General features: G+C 40.2%; 1 protein-coding gene across 1 annotated transcript in view; it reads left to right on the forward strand.

Annotated features, from left to right (window-relative positions):
- Positions 1–18,834, forward strand: part of syne2b (spectrin repeat containing, nuclear envelope 2b) — a 200,381-nt gene that overhangs the window by 51,196 nt on the left and 130,351 nt on the right. The window contains exons 49-65 of the mRNA XM_056471431.1: positions 42–357; positions 468–632; positions 803–1,150; positions 1,264–1,400; positions 2,108–2,249; positions 2,377–2,550; positions 2,631–2,705; positions 2,794–6,771; positions 7,338–7,502; positions 7,996–8,151; positions 8,336–8,607; positions 8,711–10,769; positions 10,923–11,257; positions 11,640–11,784; positions 11,908–12,108; positions 14,528–14,787; positions 16,443–16,602. Coding sequence (XP_056327406.1) covers positions 42–357; positions 468–632; positions 803–1,150; positions 1,264–1,400; positions 2,108–2,249; positions 2,377–2,550; positions 2,631–2,705; positions 2,794–6,771; positions 7,338–7,502; positions 7,996–8,151; positions 8,336–8,607; positions 8,711–10,769; positions 10,923–11,257; positions 11,640–11,784; positions 11,908–12,108; positions 14,528–14,787; positions 16,443–16,602 — 9,088 coding nt within the window. The remainder of the gene's footprint in view (positions 1–41; positions 358–467; positions 633–802; positions 1,151–1,263; positions 1,401–2,107; positions 2,250–2,376; positions 2,551–2,630; positions 2,706–2,793; positions 6,772–7,337; positions 7,503–7,995; positions 8,152–8,335; positions 8,608–8,710; positions 10,770–10,922; positions 11,258–11,639; positions 11,785–11,907; positions 12,109–14,527; positions 14,788–16,442; positions 16,603–18,834) is intronic.

Consider the following 18,834-nt stretch of genomic DNA (forward strand, 5'->3'; position numbering starts at 1 on the left):
TAATTACAATCATAATAATAATACATTTTCTTATTCCTCAGTCTTCTGAAAGGTATAGTGGAGCGGCTGGTGTCCTGTCAGTGTCAGAAGGAACAGCTTCAGTCTCGTCTGGAACAAGTCAAAGAGCAGATATCTGCACTTCCGAGGCGCTTCCCCTGGCCTGGTTTAGGGGATCGAAGACACACAGTGGAGCAAGCCAAGAGTCTGCTGGATTGCACCAGAGCCCTGAACCCATCTTTGTCTGCTGTCCGAGCACTCGGTAGGGAGATGAGCCAGCTGACTCGTGACTCCAACTGGATTGATCCATCATGGGCCATTATGGAGGAGTGCATACCTGAATTAATCAAAGATCTTACAGTAAGAGATTTTTAGAGGAGTGCTGTGCTAATTGTTTTTACTAATTGTGACTAATAAATAGAAACCTGATTTACGTGTCAGACCATATTTTTGTATGTGTGCTTATGTAGGAGTTTTGTGTAAACCTTGAAGAGGAAATCCGGAGGGAGCGAGTTTGTGCTCAATTGGTTGAGCAACACACCGTGGCTCAGGATTGGCTGAGAGAGCAGGTCAAATGTTTTGGTGCTCTGCCCACTGAACGTCATGGGTTACAAGGCTCCATTAACACTCTTAAGGTCTGATTTAAATCGGATAATACATCTGGACTCTCACTTTTACACATTAGTTTAGCTTAGTTGTTTAAAATGAATTAAATAAATGTATTAAGTTATACACTATAATACTCAGCTTGGAATAATATTATCATGTTTATTAACCTTAAGCTTAAATCAAATCTTCTTTCCAGGCTCTTCTTCAGACTGTTGACAGGGAAAAGAGAGAAATCAAAGAGCTCAATGCTGTTAAAGATTCTCTGATGGACCTTTGCACTCCAGGAGGTTGTGATGCCCTGACATTAGAGGTCAGCCATCTTCATGACCTCTGTGTGTCCTCGGAGAAGGAGATGAGGGAACGGTTAGCTGTGTGTGAGGCCAGATTGAGTGATATTGACCGCAGGCTTGCTGGCAGGGCACAGATCCTCAGGGAGCAGGCAGAGGGCCTCTTGGATGAGCTGCGTGCTCAGGACCACTCTTTAGGATTTCTGGTGGCTAGCCAGAACATTACCCAGCTACAGGAGAACTGGCAGTGCTTCAAGGTATAGTGGGAGTATGTTAATTTGTGTGTTAATGTGGTATGTTCTGAATAAGGAAAGTCATTAATTCCAATAATAATTTCATAATAATTTCCTGTAAATTTATTTTCTCATAGACATGTGAGAGAGACATTGAGGCTTTAGAGGGTAAAGTCCGTGACCTTGGTCAGGCTCTCAGAACGGTCCCAATAGATGAGGAACCGCCTAGTGATGTCATTTGCATAGTGGACACAGTTACACAACAATATTGCAGGTACATGCAGTACAGTGTTTTGCCAAATGAATTTATTTATGCTTTTCAAAAACCAAAATGTGTTAGATAATATGCTTGAATCTAAATCCTGCAGTTCCTGTAGATGATTGTATGTATCAAAAGTGTCAAAGCCAGTTCCTAAAGGGCACAGTTTAGTTCCAACCCTAATTAAACACACCTGATCAAACTAATTCAGTCCTTCAGGCTTGTTTGAAACCTATAGGTAAAACTGCGGTCACGCTGCACTTTTCTCCCCTATAGGCTTCCATTCATACGTATGCAAATGCATCAGACCGGAAACGCAAGTTCGTGCGACAAGTTTTGCGGTTAGCTGCATTGGAAAGTTTAAGCTTGGTGAACTCTAACCTGCGTAATCGCATCACATGATTGCGTGAGACCAATCGAAGATCAAAACATGAACTCTCTGGAAAGAAATTTAAAACATGGACCAATCGCGCACTTTTTTTAATGTCTAATCATCTTGTTTAATCCCGCCCCTTTTCGCAGCGCCGTTCGACAGAATTTCGCATGCAAAAACTTTAGTGTGACTGCAGCATAAGTGTGTTGAAGCAAGGTTGGAACTAAACTCTGCAGGGCTGCGGCCCAACAAGAACTGGCTTTGACGCCTGTGATGTATCACAATTATACTGTAATGCTGTTTTTATTTAGAGTCAAATATTTATTGGAAAATTATTGATTTCCCTCAGTCTGCGATCAAAACTATCAGAAAGGCAGAATGACTGTGCAGACAGCACTGTGCAGTGTGTGAGACAGGCCTTACAAAACATTCAGTCATGGAACCAGATGGCACATGCAAATCCTCTTTCCAGCTCAGCCACATCCATGCAGGTGTGTTTGTGTCTTACTTTGCATACAGTATATGAGTACACAACAAAACACCACACCTGCCTTATACGTATCTATTTGATAGTAAGGTTGTTGTCGCCTTGTGAACTGTAATATTTTTACTCCTTAGGCTGCAATTGAGGAAGGTGCAAAACTGCGTAAAAGCCTGCAGGTGGCACTGTCTCATAAAGAACTATTGAGGGACTGTCTAGGCCCTGACTTGGCTGGCAAACTTGAAAGAGATGGACTGAAAACACTAAGTGAAGCAGACACTTACATGAATGACATTAAACAGGAACTTAGAGTAAGTACATCAGTTCTGTAGGATGATGTGTTGTTTCAACAAAATGTCTAGTGAGTAAAACAGATGAGTTTGTGTTTCAGAATCTTGAGGAGAAGGTTGAGCAGGAGACTCTGAGGTTGTCATTGGAGGCTCAAAACATTCAGGTTGACTCACAGGTACACATTTTTAAAAATATAAGCGTATTTCTAGACTTTTAAAGAATCATTGCGTGCAGCACTAATGTATGTTAAATACAATTTGAAGGTTTCAACTGTGATACCATCAACAAAGGAGTCTAATAAGTTGGAATTAGTTTCTTTTTCATCTTTTATTAATGAAAGCCGCAAAACAATGGATGACAGCGAACAGGCTAAGGTACAGCCATCTGAAAACCTTGACAGCAATGTACCTATATGTGTTACATCAGAAACTACAGCAGAAGCAGAAGTTCATACTGCAAAAATATCACCACCAATATTAGAAACAGATGTCAAAACTTCTGGACCATTTGCCACTGAATCAGACACAAATGTATATGAATCTGATGTTCCTACAAGCAGCTATGGAGCTAATGAAGGTGAAAATGAGAAATTAATTTCTGTTGCTTTGGAAACAAAGGCTGATGAGAATGCAGATGAAGAAATGCCCACTTCCTCATGCGCAGCTCCTGATGTCTTGAAAACCACAGTTCAAGACACAGACATTTGGAGTCGTGGAATTGCAAGTCTGAGTGCAAATGGACAAGAAAGTCAGATGTCTTTTGAAGTTGTGGGTTCAGACTTTTTTGCTGATAGAGTGGAGGGTGAGAGCATCAAAGCAGTGATTGCAGAGCCGAATAAAGAGGAAGAAGGCTCATATATTTCACATTCTCTAGAAGAACCTGGTAGAGATAGTGAAGCGCAAACCAAAAAGGTTGCTTCGCTCATTTTAGATGTAGATACTGTATGCATACAGAGTTTAGACACACCTGCAAACAGTAATATTGTGAGGACAGACTCTGCTAGTGCTATGGTAAATGAGAAGACAATGAGTCCTGAAACAATGGGAAAACAAGATGAAGAAACTTTTCCCCCTCTAGAAGCTAAAATTTCTGACAGGGCAATAGAAGCAATCCCCTTGCCATCTTTACCTAATAAAGCAGCTGTCTTGAATTTATCAGAAATTAGTTCTACAGTAGAAGCAAAACAGCTCACTGATATAGATCCTAACAGAGAAGTGCAAACACCTGATGAAACACAAGATAACGGAGATGCTGCTTCAAGAGATATTGGAACATTTTCCTCAGACAATGGACCAAATGCTGCAATTGCTGACAGAGAGGGCAACTGGACTACAAATAATGGCCCCCGTGAAATCCAGCGTCGGTATATTATTTTAGATGTCCCTGAGGGGGTGGAGATGCAAAGACATCATGCTCATGAAGTTACATCTTTAAGTGGATCCAGTGAGGCACAGATTCAGGGATCAGGATGTTCAGTAGCAGAAAGAATAGAGAAAGAAAGTGAGGCAGAATCTGATGAAACAGAAACAGGTGTTTTAGCCAGCACAAAGAGAGCTTTAGAAGCACCAGAACTACATAAAACAATTGAAACAGACCAAAATCTATCAACAAGGCAAGTTGGAGAAGTTATGCAAGTAATTCTAGATAAAGACACAAGGAAGACCCCATCACTGGATAAAGAACAATTTATAGAAACTGATTCTAAACTTAAACCTTCAGCCAAACAACCAAATGAGGGAGAAACTGAGGTTCAAACAAACAAGGTGGATATGTCTGTAACACAGAAACCTGAAAGTAAAAAGGCCATTGATGCCATTTTAGGAGCAGAGACAATGGCTTTATCAGGTGGTAAAGCAAAATCCACAGAAATTGAACCTAAACCAACACCTCTGTTTCAGCAACTGACTGACAGAGACACTGAGATACAGTCCATACAGTCCAAAAGAATGAATGTCTTACTGACACCAGAGGAGACAAACAAGACCCCATTAGTTGATGAAGCACAATTTATGGAATCTAAACCTAAACTGACGCCTCCTGTCAAACAACAGGATAGTAAAACTGATGTCCAGTCAAACAAGATAAATGTATCAATACAAGAGGAGAAAGCTGAAAATGAAGAGGTGATAGAAGCCATAAAACAAGAAACCTCATTGAGTGGTAAAGCACAGTCCACAGAAGCTGAACCTACATTCATGCAATGTAATGATCAGGAAACTGAGATCCAGTCAAAACAGGTGTATGTTTTACCAGATGAGAAGGCTGAAGATGAACAAACTATTCATATCATTGAGGAAAAAGAAATGTATATCACTCCATCATGTGAAAAAACACATTCCATAGAAGCCGAACCTAGACCAACTCCACCAGTAAGACGGAAGAACGATAATAAGATTGATACCGAGTCTTACAAGGTGAGTATCTCAACAACATCTAAGGATAGACCTGAAAATGTAGAGACCATGGCTCCATCAGATGCTAAAACACAAGCGTTAGAAGCAGAATCTGAACCAACACCACCAGTGTGGCAAAGAAATGAAGGAGAAACTGATGTCCAGTTTTACAAGGGAAAATTCTCAACAACTCCAGAGGAGATACCTGAAAGTGGGAACACTGTTCATATCACTGTGGAGAAAGCGACAAATAAGTCAGCATCTGCTGATATAGCCCAATCAATAGAAGTTGTGACCAAACCAACACCACCAGTCAGACGGCGAAAGGATGATGAAACTGAAGTCCATGTTGACATGGCGTATGTCACACCGACACCTCCAACCAGGCGACGTAAAGACGATAGGATGTCTTTGAACCTTGAATTACAAATACAAGGAGAAGTTCTTCCCACCCCACCAAGCAGAAGACGTAGAGAAAAACTGAGAAGTGACAGGTTTTCATTTGATATAGAGTCCCAGCCCACACCACCAGCAAGAAGACGTAAAGATGATAGAAGATTATCACTTGATTTAGAGACCCAACCCACACCACCAGCAAGACGACGCAAAGAGAAAGATGATCAAAGATTTTCCCTTCAGCTGGACACTCAACCAACACCACCAGCAAGGCGACGTAAAGATAAAGAAGATCAAAGATTATCAATTGATCTGGAAACTCAACCTACTCCACCATCAAGAAGACACAAGAGTAATCCAGGTAGAGAAACATCATGTTATAGTGATGTGATGAAAAGTATGGATCTCCAAACTGGTGAAGATAAAGACAGTGAATACCGAAGATTAGCAATTGATCTGGAAACTCAACTTACTCCACCATCTAGAAGACAGAAGAGTAAGCCAGGTAGTGAAACATCTTGTTATAGTGATGTAATGAAAAGTATGGATCTCCAAGCTAGTGAAGATAAAGACAATGAAGATCGAAGTTTATCAGTTAATCTGGAAATTCAACATTCTCCACCATCAAGAAGAAACAAGAGTACGCCAGGTAGTGAAACATCATGTTATATTGATGTGATGAAAAGTATGAATCCCCAAACTGGTGAAGATAAAGACAGGGAAGATCGAAGATTATCAATTGATCTGGAAACTCAACCAACTCCACCATCAAGAAGACACAAGACTAAGCTAGGTAGTAAAACATCATCTTATAGTGATGTGATGAAAAGTATGGATCTCCAAACTGGTGAAGATAAAGACAATGAAAAGTCAATTGCTAAACTAACTCCACCTGTCAGACACATAATTAGTCAGGCAGAAAGGGATGTAACCTTGACTATTTGCAACAAGCAAGAAGAAATTGAAACCATTGTGAAGCCCACACCACCAACAAGAAGAAAAGATAGCAAAGTTGACAAAGAAATAGTCACTGGCAGTTCTAAGCTCAATGACGAGACAAGTATGATTAAACCAACGCCACCTTTGAGGCGGAAAGACAGCCAAGCAGAGACTGAGATGGTTTCCATTGTGATGGTTGAGGAAGTTCTACCAACTCCACCAATCAGACAAAAGAAAGATCAAATAGTTGACAAAGATCCATTAAAGGCGGAAGAGCCACAGGTCGTACCAAGTTTAACAACAAGGCAGAAAGAAAATTTCGAGAGTGAAGATGTTTCTATGCGTGCAACAGTAGAAGTGGAAGCTGGTGTTGAACCAATAACTAAACAGGAAGATAAAGAGGAGATTAACACAGAGCCTTTGATTGGTCAGAAGCAGCATGAGGAAAGGAAGGACTCTGATTCTTTACTTCCAGAACCCATCAGTCAAAGAGAGATCATCATTGAATCTGAGGTAACTCCCAAAGGGAGCAAACCTGCATGAAGCATGATGACATGGTCTCTGCATGTTGGACTCGAATGCAGAATGTGCACAAAATGGGGTATCCTTAAGCTATTTTTTTATTTGCTTTGCAGGGTGAAATTAATCCTCTTACTTTGAGGATTACCAAGCACAGCTAACAGCTAACTTTGACTGAAAAAAGCAATCTTCTTGCAAATTTTCCACTAACACCTGTGACTCCTGAATAACCGTCCACTTTGCATCTTTATATTGTATGTTGGTGTGGCTCTGGCTGCCATGTATAAAGTAGTAACTGTCCTTATTGTCACACTCATAAAGTGGTTGTGAATTATTTTATTTCTGTTCTCTCAGATTTTATGTCACTGTGTATGTTGTGAATGACTTACTGAATTTATTTTAAGTTAACAGTATAACCATGAGTAAGTTGATTTCTTTCATTTACTTTGTTTACTCCTCTAATATCTGGTATTTGTGTACAGTCTTGTGTACAGTATGTGAAACTAGTTGCTAGTTTTCAGTTCAGTAGAAGTTTTATGTTAATCTTTTATGTGTTGCAGCCACAGGATCAAGATGTGGATGCTTCTCCCCAATCTGGTGTTTCTACTGAAATCATCGAGAGTTCAGCCAAGGAAGAGAATGAGCCAGAGGGACCTACAATGAAGGATATCTTCACAGAGATTCAACAATTGACTGAAAAAGGACCAAACAGTATACTCACGGAGGTAACATTTAAAAATAAAATTTCAAAAATAAAATTTTGAACCAATTTAAAGGATTGGTTCAAAATTTCCTGAAATTTTACTTGCCCCCTTGCCATCCATCATGTTTTTTGTTCTTTTTATGGTTTTGGAAAACATTCCAGGGTTTTTATCCATATATTGGACATTTATGGTGATCAATGATTTGAACTTCCAAATTGAAGTAGTATTACAGGCTACTGTAGCAATAAGGGTCTTCTCTAGCAACTCTAATTTTCTTCTAATTGAATCTGCAGTTCAAACAAGAACCATAGAAGTCAACTACATTGAGAATAATCTTGAAATGTTTTCCTGAAAAAGGTATTTAAGACTGCAGGAACAAATACATGAAGATCTTGACATGGTGGTGAACTGGGCTATTCTAGAATTGAACTAATTCTTTTAAGTAGGCTTGGGACAGTATACTTATACAGTGAACAGTGTTTGCTATCCTTTCAAATTATTTTTTTGCTGGCAGGGGCTACCACATGAAAGTACAGAAAATCTCTTTGACACGTGCAGCACTGATCTTGAATTTCGGTTGAAAAGGCTAGTGTTCCATTTACTCGAACTTCGAACATGCCCAGCAGCTCTAAACTCCACAGACATGGCCAAACAGCTAGAGGAGGCAGAGGTGGGTCAACAGTATGCGAACATTAGTCTGTTATGAACTTAAGTTTTAAATATTATATATTTTTCTTTGGCCTGTTGAGAATTTAATATTTAAATTCATTGTTGTTGATTTTTCTGATCAGTTATATAAAAGTGTTCTGGTTGGAGGCTGGCTCATTTAGTATTACACTGTTTTATTATTTTAGGAATGTAGAAGGTCTGCCCAGATACAGGTATCTATGCTGTCTAGGAAAGACCAGGCTAACGGAGACATCAGTGCTGGCACTAATGGCACAGTTCATGACCCTGAGGGCATGCATCAACTAAGCGCCCAGTGGAGTGCAGCTTTGTGGGATGCAGCAAGCTCTGTTCACTCTAAGGAAGCTCAAGTACAGATGATTGCAGATTTTGACAGACAGACACAGAAAGTCAAAGCTACTCTTGAAAGACTCCAAACTGAACGTGAGGGACTAAAAACGTAAGTAATTATTTTTGAATTACAAGTTTGTGTTTGAAATAAATCACTGGTACTGGTGCTAATAAAAAGGAAAAAACAATATATTTTCCTTGTATATCTTAAGATCTCCAGCTGAGAGCAGCTTTGCTGAGGAGGAGAGGTTACACTCTTTCTTGAGAAGTATGGAACAAGAAAGAACAGTTCTTGGTGACCTAATCCAGACTCATGCTAAACTGTCCCCCCACCTCAGTCTTCCTGAGAAACAGGCAGCAGAAATACAACAAAATAGCTTGCAAAACCAGTGGAGGGCGCTGGAAAAGGATGCAGAGTTTGCTCTTTACATGGTCGCTGCCTTTGCTAGGGAAAGTAGGAGTCTTCTTCAGGAGGTCAGTGTCTTAAAAGGCCATCTTGAGGACACTCAGAAGACCTTGGGTTCTTTGAAATCCTCACCAGTTTTATGGGATGGCAAGAGAGCCCAAGATAATATGAATATAAATGCTGATCTCACTTCCTCCCATCAGCAGTACCTCTACCTTAAGGAGACTTCAGATATGCTTTCCCAGGAATTCCAGTTCAAGGAAGAGACATCCAGCATAGAGCAGGACCTTCAGCATATTAAACATCAGCTGGATCAAATGAGTGAACAGTTGGCATCTGCAACTCCTATCAGCAGCAACCCAATGTTAAGTAAAATTGTGAAGGTGATGACCGATGCTCTAGCTTGGGCCAAGCAGACAGAATGTGATGTCAAAGGACGACAGAAAAAAGTATCTTTGCTTCCAGAAGAAGTCCATCGACAGATTAAAGATTTAAAGAAACTGCAGTCTGAGATGAGCTCCAAGAAAACCCAGTTAAAGGCATTGGTTGAGGAAGTTGGTGAACTGATTGATGGCCTAGATAAGGCTGATGTTTCAATGGTGAACTCATCCTTGAGGACTCTTGAGGATTTGTCCAAATCAACAGAGCAAAAATTAGTCGAGGCAGTTCGCGAGATGGAGTCGGGTCTTCAGACCAGAGAGAAAATGTCAGAGCAGATAGCAGATGTCGATTCATGGGTTGTTGGACATCTCCGGAGGGAAGCGTTGAGGAGAGAGGATTATCAAACCTTGAGTTTGGCAGATCTGGATCGCAGGATGAGACAGATCCAGGACAGTCTTGGAGAGGCAGAAAAGCAGTCTGCTCTCACTGAAGCTCTGCTCATGAAGAGCAAAGACATTGCATCAGAGCTAAGTGTTTTAGAGAGTACTGAGCTGAACAAGAAACTCACCAACCTTCAAGAGGACATCAAGGGTATCATTATATATGAGAAAGCATGTTGTCAAAAAGTTATGGATGCCAAACAGAGCCAAGAATCCTCTCAGAGGAAAGTATCATCTCTCGAGTTCAGTCTGAGACAAATGTTAGTTGATGTAAAGAGACACAGGTTTCCTGTTACTAAGGATACACTTTCTGTTATTGAACCCTTTAAACAAATGATTGTGGAGCGTAAATCTCAGGTCGAGCAAGTCAGTCTGTGTGCAGAGGACAAGAGAAGAGATCTATTATGTGTTATCAGTGAACTGCATTATAAAATGATTGATTTGGATCTCAAAGCACAAGCTCACGAAAAATACTTGAGCCTCATTGAGCACGTTGAACATCTTAAGGAGGAAATGGAAGCTCAGATTCCTAGGACCAAAGATGAGAGCATTAACAAAGAGGAACGCTACAGAGTTTGTCAGACCTTACTGATCCATATTCCTTTAATAAGACTCTTGTGTGAGGAAACAAGAGATGAACTCCATGAAATCATAGCAGATCTTTATCCATCTCAGCTGTCTGCTGAGCAAAAAAGACTAAAGCAAATCCTAGAAGGTATTAGAACCTCGGAACTGGCAGTTAACAACAATCTTCAGATATTGGAGTGGGACCTGCTGAAACAAATACACTACCCATCAGAAAAGTTAGTATTGCTGCAGTTTCTCAAAGACACCAATGAAGAGCTGGAAAAGCCTTACAGTGTTGAACCAAAAGACAAAGTAATTGAAAAACAAATAAGAAAGTTCATTGTGCTCAGAAAGAATGTAGAATCTCGAATGCGAGTGCTTGAGTTTCTTGAAAAAAAGATTGGAGCTCAACTTCCAGAGGACTCTACACTTACTTGCACGAAAGACATGATTTTGGAAAAGTGTGATCAACGGATGGTGAGTTTCCGATTTGTTTACTCTTTGTCTCAATTTAATTTCCTTGCAATATAATTGGTGCAAATGTTTAGTAACAACATGGACATAATCTTCATTTATAAACATACAATGTAACAAAAAATTTTGAGGGAGATTTCTGTTCCCTTTTTTCAGGTTGGTCTAACTAAAGCCAAAGAACTCTTGAGGAACTACACCAAGTCAGTGATAAATACCATTCGGTTCCTCCAAAGAGCTGAGTTGGTCCTTCTTCCCTCAATCTGCTCTGCTAGGAGCTGCTCTGAAAGACTCAAGGACACTCAGCAGGCTTTACTGACTCTAGACACTGAGTTCCAGTCACATATTTCACAGCTCCAATCTCAAATCCCACAGCATCCCTGCTTCAAGCCAAATGAAACTGAATGTCTTCACACAGAGGTTCTAAGCCAGCTACTTGTCAGGATATCAAGCCTCAAGGCACAGGCTCTGATTCAGCTAGAATCTCTCAAAAGGTATATAGTATAAAAACCTAATTTTTACAACAGATGACTGATTTTCTCAGTAAACAATCATAATTTACCAACCAATTTAGGCTTATAACTTTGTTTAAAATGATTAATTATAGCTGGCTCATGCTAGCTTACCTCTATTTTACTCGTTCCCTAAACCTCCTTCCCATCAGGGTCACGGCACCAACATAACCACTAAATACTTCAGCATATAGACTTTGGTAAACTTTGAAATTTGTATGTGACATTTACACCCAATTGGCCTGTTACATTTTTTAAATTTCATTTTCAATATGCTCACAATGCTCATCACATCTCAAATCATTCTCTCATCAAATTCTATATACTCACTGTGGGAATTAACCAACCTCTTGTCCATAACAAGGTGTGTCGAGTGCCAAAAACATTCTCGGAAGTGCTATGAGGAGCTTTGCCAGCAAGTGAGAGACTCTGAAACATTGCTATCCCAATGCGCTTCCAAAAAAATCACTTCACACAAGGACTGTAAAGATCAGCAACTAAAACTCAAGGTAAAGCCAAACACTTAATTATCAGTCGGAAGGCTAACAATTTTTGCCATTAGCCAATTTGCAATGAGATACTATTTAATTTGCTTTTAGGGAAGCATATTCATAGATATTCCTAATCTTTAGGCTCTAGTGGAAGATGTTGCCACGCTTCCTGGAAAACTGGAGAATCTGAGAGAGTGGTGTTTATTGTATGGATGTCGAGCCAACAGGGAAGATGCAGCGAGTGCCATCTGGGGGCAGGTAGCAAGATTGCAGCGTTGTGCTGATGATCTGCACACACGCTCAGAACAAATGGAAGCAGAGTGGAGCAATGTCACAAGGAGTGTAAGTACCATGGTCAAAACTGAGTATTGGTGTATGTTACCTTTTGTACATCAACATACATGTTAAAGGTGTTGTATAGTATAGAAGTATTTACTTCTAAATCATAAAAATACCATGATGTGTCTGCAGATATTTAAGAAACATGCTAAATGAACATACTTTTTTTATCTGAAAACGATGCGCCAGTTTACCCAATTATATTTAGGCACCTTGGGTTGCCTTGGTGGAAAACACAGTATTTAAAGAGCCCATATTATAGATGAAATAGGGTCATATTTAGGTTGTAAGGGTCTCCAACAACAGTCTAATATGCATGCAAGGTCAAAAAACACTTTGATGGTCTTATAATCTGCATTTATTTTTACCTAATTATCCCAGCGACTCCCATATGATTCGTTCAGCGATTCATTTGTTCCCAAACCCATCCTCAGCGCGAAGCTAATCTGCGCTGATTGGACCGATGACAGCCTGCTGCGATTGGTCGACAACACTGACAGGCTTCAGCACGAGGCAGAGTGAAATGCCCAGCTGCTAATCTACAATATAAAAGTAGTCACAGTGCACACACGCTTCATAGTGGATTTTGGCTGCCAGTGGGTGAATGTAAACAGACGATGGACTAGAAAATACTGACGACTATTTCATTGAGCAAAAAGTCCAAGAACTGGCGAGGAGGTCACAGTCTTCTTGCTCTTTTCACACACACACACACACACACACAGGGCCTGCGCGTCCATAGAGAAGCGGCTGAATAGAGAGGGCGCGGCGCTCAGTTATATACGCGAATACCCGTGCGTTACACACACGAGGAGACACAAACACACACACACACACACAGAGGGCCGGCGCGTCCATAGAGAAGCGGCTGAATAGAGAGGGCGCGGCGCTCAGTTATATACGCGAATACCCGTGCGTTACACACACGAGGAGACACAAACACACACACACACACAGAGGGCCGGCGCGTCCATAGAGAAGCGGCTGAATAGAGAGGGCGCGGCGCTCAGTTATATCCGCGAATACCCGTGCGTTACACACACGAGGAGACACAGACACACACACACACAGGGCCGGCGCGTCCATAGAGGAGCGGCGCTCAGTTATATCCGCGAATACCCGTGCGTTACACACACGAGGAGACACAGACACACACACACAGGGCCGGCGCGTCCATAGAGGAGCGGCGCTGTTATATCCGCGAATACCCGTGCGTTACACACACGAGGAGACAATAATATTGAGCTGAAATATTTTGAAACTTGTCCGTTGCATGTGTGTAAACAGCTAACGATCCGTAATCAAAGCGGGACGCGTCGCGTTTTCAACGAGGCTTTACACGCGATATAAGAATATAAAGAGTTAACCTGATACAGCACACGCTGTTACAAGTAACAAAACACAACTAAATACATCATGTGCAAGCTAGAGTAAACGAGGCAATAATTTTAATCGCACGTACTTACACTTGTGAAATGGGGGTAGAAACTGATTCATGATGCACTGATCCATCAGTCTTTACTGATCCTTCCTTTAACAAACTGATGAAGTCTTCTTTGAAAGCATATAGTTTTCATAAGCACTCAGAACTGCTCAAGGCTGGGCTATATTGCTGATGTTTCATTTTTGATTAGACTGTCCATAATATCCATCTGCACAGCGTGACTTCATTCGACCAGTGTCTGTGTGTGTCTCTGTGTGTGTGTGTGTGTGTGTGTGACTTTTTTTTCTGTTAGTGGGCGGGGCCGCAGGTTTCAAATCTCCCGGGTTTGCGCAGCCAACTACTTGTGTTTCGTAGCTGCGTCATCGCGAAACACCTAATGACTCGTTATCAAGACGACTCGTTTGAAGCACTATGAGTCGACTCTTTTATAGATGAATCAATAGTTTTAAACACTGTACACTTACAGATTTAAGCCTTAGCTGGATATTTCACTTTACTTAGAGCTATGTTACACACTACAGGGAAGGGCATTTTCAAAAACCCATAATATGGGCTCTTTAATTTCAGTCATGTATAGGCTGCCTTGATATATGTGGCCGTGACTGAAAAATGTGACCACAAGTAGCAGCTTGCAAAATAAGACATACATTTTTAAGATTTAAGAAAATAAGATTTTTAAAACGTAATCAGCTTAAAGTGTAAGACTCAATGGTCACGCACGCTCGCTTCAGTTTGTGTCACTATTCTGGGAACCTGCCTGTGCATCTAGTTGTCATGGAAAGGGCCAGGTGGAAAAAGAAACCCTCTTCAAGATTTAAGAATTTGAACTGCAATACCTTGTTCAATCAGTTGTCAATTCAACTGCACCTAATAAAATAAGTAATAACTAAATATATTTTATCCGTTTTACTGTGTTTAAATGAACTATGACAGACTCTTGCGCAGTTAAAATGAACTGAACGTCTTTGAATTTTTCAGGTGGAGCATGCAGTCGCTGTGATGGAGCAGGCGTCTGCTGAACTTCCAGAAAGCAACAAAGAGAATAGCACTGGTGAAGACCTCCAGGAACTGTTGCTATTCTGGTCTCAGTACCAGGACAGACTAGACTGTGAACACAGAGCAGTCTCTGCATTGGAATTAAGAGCCGCAAGGTTGCTTGGTGTTCCCCCTTACCTGGAACAGGCCCCATCCATTGAGCTGTGCCAACAACTGCAGGCCCTACAGGAGCGATACCATAGGTCTACATAGTCTATTGTTAATTATTATTATTTTTCATATTTTTATATTGTTTTCTACACAGAACAGAACAAAACAGAACACAAAAACAAAACTAAGAGAAAACAAGAGAAGACAATCAAACAAACCCCATATAACAGTCAGAATTGAAATAAAATAACATTTACTGTACATTCAGCACAATTCTTCTCCACACAATTCTTCTCCACAAAAGTTAGAAAATGTTGCCAAATAGTAAAGAATCTCGTATATGACTATTTGATATAGCATGTTTAATTCAGTGTTTAAATGTTGAGTCTTACTATTTATACAGAATAATCTAGAGCAAATTTTATTCTGAGACCAACATCAAGTTCAAGTTCTTTTATTTATAGAGCACATTTAAAAACAGTCACAAGACTGACCAAGTGCTCTACATGAGACAAAGTAAAATAAAAAGACTTTTCTTATGTAATTTTGCCCTGTTGGGAATTCTATGTTCCAGTGCTTTACATATTAATTGGCTTACAGACTAAGGCCCAATACCAATTCTATTTTTGTACCACTGCCCCTTCCCCTTCCTCTTGGCCCTTAAAACCGAGTGTGAAGGGGAAGGGCTTCAAGAAATGGGACTGCACTACAGCACCTGCAAACGTCATGGCAATCTCTTGCTTCATATGAGATCAGACGATTGCGACTGCTGTAGTTATTCCAGTTGTTTTGAATTGGGATTGGGCCAAAATAGATCAAGATTAGACACTGGTGTCCTATCCCAGAGTCCAAACAAAAACATACATTTTTCAGACCCATAAACTGCACATTCTCACCTAAATATTCAGGTTAAAATAAAAGCTTATGGCGTCACGGTGGCACAGTGAGTAGCACGATCGCCTCACAGCAGGAAGGTCGCTGGTTCGAGCCCCGGCTGGGTCAGTTGGCATTCCTGTGTGCATGTTCACCTGTGTTCCTCCGGGTGCTCTGGTTTCCCCCACAGTCTAAAGACATGCGGTATAGGTGAATTGGGTAAGCTAAATTGTCCGGAGTGTATGTATCTGAATGAGAGTGTATGGGTGTTTCCCAGTGTTGGGTTGCAGCTGGAAAGGCATCCGCTGTGTAAAACATATGCTGGATAAGTTGGCGGTTCATTCCGCTGTGGCAACCCCAGATTAATAAAGGGAATAAGCTGAGAATATATTGGGCGACATGGGGGCTCAGTGGTTAGCACTGGTACCTCACAGCAAGAAGGTCACTTTCTGTGTGGAGTTTGCATGGTTTCCCTGTGTTCACGTGGGTTTCCTTCAGGTGTTCCGGTTTCCCCCACAGTCCAAAGACATGCCCTATAGGTAAATTAAATAAACCAAATTGGCCATAGTGTATGTGTGTGAATGAGTGTGTATGGATGTTTCCTAGTACTGGGTTACAGCTAGAAGATCATCCGCTGTGTAAAACATATGGTGGATAAGTTGACGGTTCATTCCGCTGTGGCGACCCCTGATGAATAAAGGAACTAAGCTGAAGGAAAATGAATAAATGAATAAAAGCTTATATTATGGTGAATGAGCACATACTAATGCATACATTTCAGGATGTTTAAAATTTCCTCCTGTCTTTTTACATATATATTTGCAGTGTTTCTTTGAATGGGAGTTTATTGTGTTTTGGCTTGTGTGTCCTGCAGTCTGAAGGAGCGGAGCACTCAGGGTCAGAGGGCAGTAAGAACAGAGGTGGAGGAGAGGGAACGTGTGCAAGAGCAGCTGGAGGGAGTGAGAGAGTGGCTGGATTCTGCCATCTCTCTCCTATCTGTGCTGGAGCATGAACCTAGCAAGAAACAGCTACAGGTTAGGCAACTATTTTGTGACTTGTGTAATATTAACCTTTCTTTAACCAGGTAAGTCTTTGAGAACCAGTTGTTATTTACAATGACAACCTGGCTAAAAGGCAACATAAAAGCAGATATGAAGCTGCAAAGACACAATACAATAACAATTACAGGTCACACTTTATTTTGATGGTCCGTTTGTTGAATTTAAGTTACACTGCATCTACATGCCAACTAATTCTCATTAGATTTTAAGTAGGCTGTTAGGTTGGGGTTGGTGTAAGTTGACATGTACTTGCAAAGTTTCTTATAGTCAGTTAAATGTCTGTTGAAGGAGCAGTATCAACGGATATTCAGCAGACAGTCTACTTTAACTCAAATGGACTATCAAAATAAAGTGTTACCCAATTACACAAATACAGATAGTAACATATAATACAAAAGAAATACTAACAACAAGCACAGTGATCTTGTACTATTAATTTTTAAAGGATGATAATGGAATAAAAGTATTGAGCTTTAAGGTCTGCTGCAGATGATTCTCCGCATCAGCAGCAGAAACCGATAAGAACAGCAACCAAAATATGTACAAACTTTAATACAAAATTGTTAATAAAACTACTTGAGCACAGATTTCAACATGTTTTATAAAAGTTAAGAAGTGACTGAAAAAATAGTGGAGGTCACCCAATGAGAGTTACTGTACAGAAAACAATGAATGAAGATTGAAGAGGAATTCAATTCAATAAAGAATACATCCATTTGTTTACATAACATGATATAAGCACTGGACTTTGCAAATACAACGTTGCTACACTAAGTTATTTTTTTGCACAAATCTGTGAATTACTTAATAATAATAGTGACAATAGTAACAATAGTAACAATAGTCCAATGACTGGGGTTACAAAAAACAGAGAACAAAGAAAACCTAAGGGCTGTACTGTATATCAAGTTAAAGGAATCACATGACAAGACTCAAACCCAGGGTCTGAGAGTAACTCAATTTAGATTTTTTGTAAAAAAAAAAGCTGACTTCGACTTGACTTTGAAAACCAATGAGAAACTAAGCACATGACTAGTTTTTTGGTTAAACATTTAGTTCAATACTGATGTTCGTTACTACAACGCCAAATCATAAAAAATTGGGACAGTATGGAAAACGCAAATAAAAAAAGAAAGTAGTAATTTCTAAATTTACTTTCTTGTACTTCATTGCACCATGTGTTCCTCATGATTTTTTTTTTTCCAAAACAAACACTGTTTCCAATTTTAGTTATGTCAACACATTTCAGTAAAGTATTTACCACTTTGTAATTTTACCAACACTTAAAAGATGTTTAGGGACTGAAGACACTAAATAATGAAGTGTTTCAGGTGTAAATATGTCCCATTCGTCCTGCAAACATGTCTTAAAGTGGGTAACAGTACAGGGTCTTCGTTGTCGCATTTTGCGCTTTGAAGCTCGGAGAAGTCGACGGCGCTTCTGGACACTGTTAACATAGGGCTTCCTTTGGCACAGTACAGTTTTGACTGGCATTTGTGGATGTAACTACGGATTGTGGTGCTTGACAAAGGTTTGCCAAAGTAGTCCTAAGCCATGTGATATAGCTTATAGATGAATGAGGATTCTTGATGCAGTGCCACCTGAGGGATCGGAGATCACGGTTGTTCATCTTAGGCTTGTGCCCTTGTCCTTTACGCATTAAATTTCTCCAGATTCCTTGAATCTTTTAATTATGTTATGCACTGTTGAAGGTGAAATGTCCAAATGTCTACCTATCGTTCTTTGAGAAACATTGTTTTTAAACATTTCAATTTTTTCTTGTGTATTTGTTGGCAAACTGGCAATCCTCGGCCCATCTTTGCTCCTACAGGACTAGGCCATTCTTGCATGCTGCTTTTGTACCAAATCATAATTACAATCACCTGTTGACATCACCTGCATCATTATCAAACCAATTTGCCTGATTGCCAGCTCTAAATTGTTCCTGACCCAATTTTGGGGGGGTCTGAATGACAGAAAAGGGTGTATATTTATCAATGAAATTAAGTTGATGAGACAAAACATAAAATATGTTTCCATACGCTTCCAACTTTTTCTGATTAGGGTTGTATGTTTTCCACTAATTTAAGTGTTTTCTAGTTTTATAAGTTGCAGGCTTTTAGTGTATATTAAATGCTTTCTCCTAATTGAAATCTTCATTGCTGTTGTGCCTGATAAATGATGCTTCCTGACAAGATATTTTAC

This window comes from Danio aesculapii, chromosome 13 (genome assembly GCF_903798145.1).
Source record: "Danio aesculapii chromosome 13, fDanAes4.1, whole genome shotgun sequence".
NCBI classification, from domain to species: domain Eukaryota; kingdom Metazoa; phylum Chordata; class Actinopteri; order Cypriniformes; family Danionidae; genus Danio; species Danio aesculapii.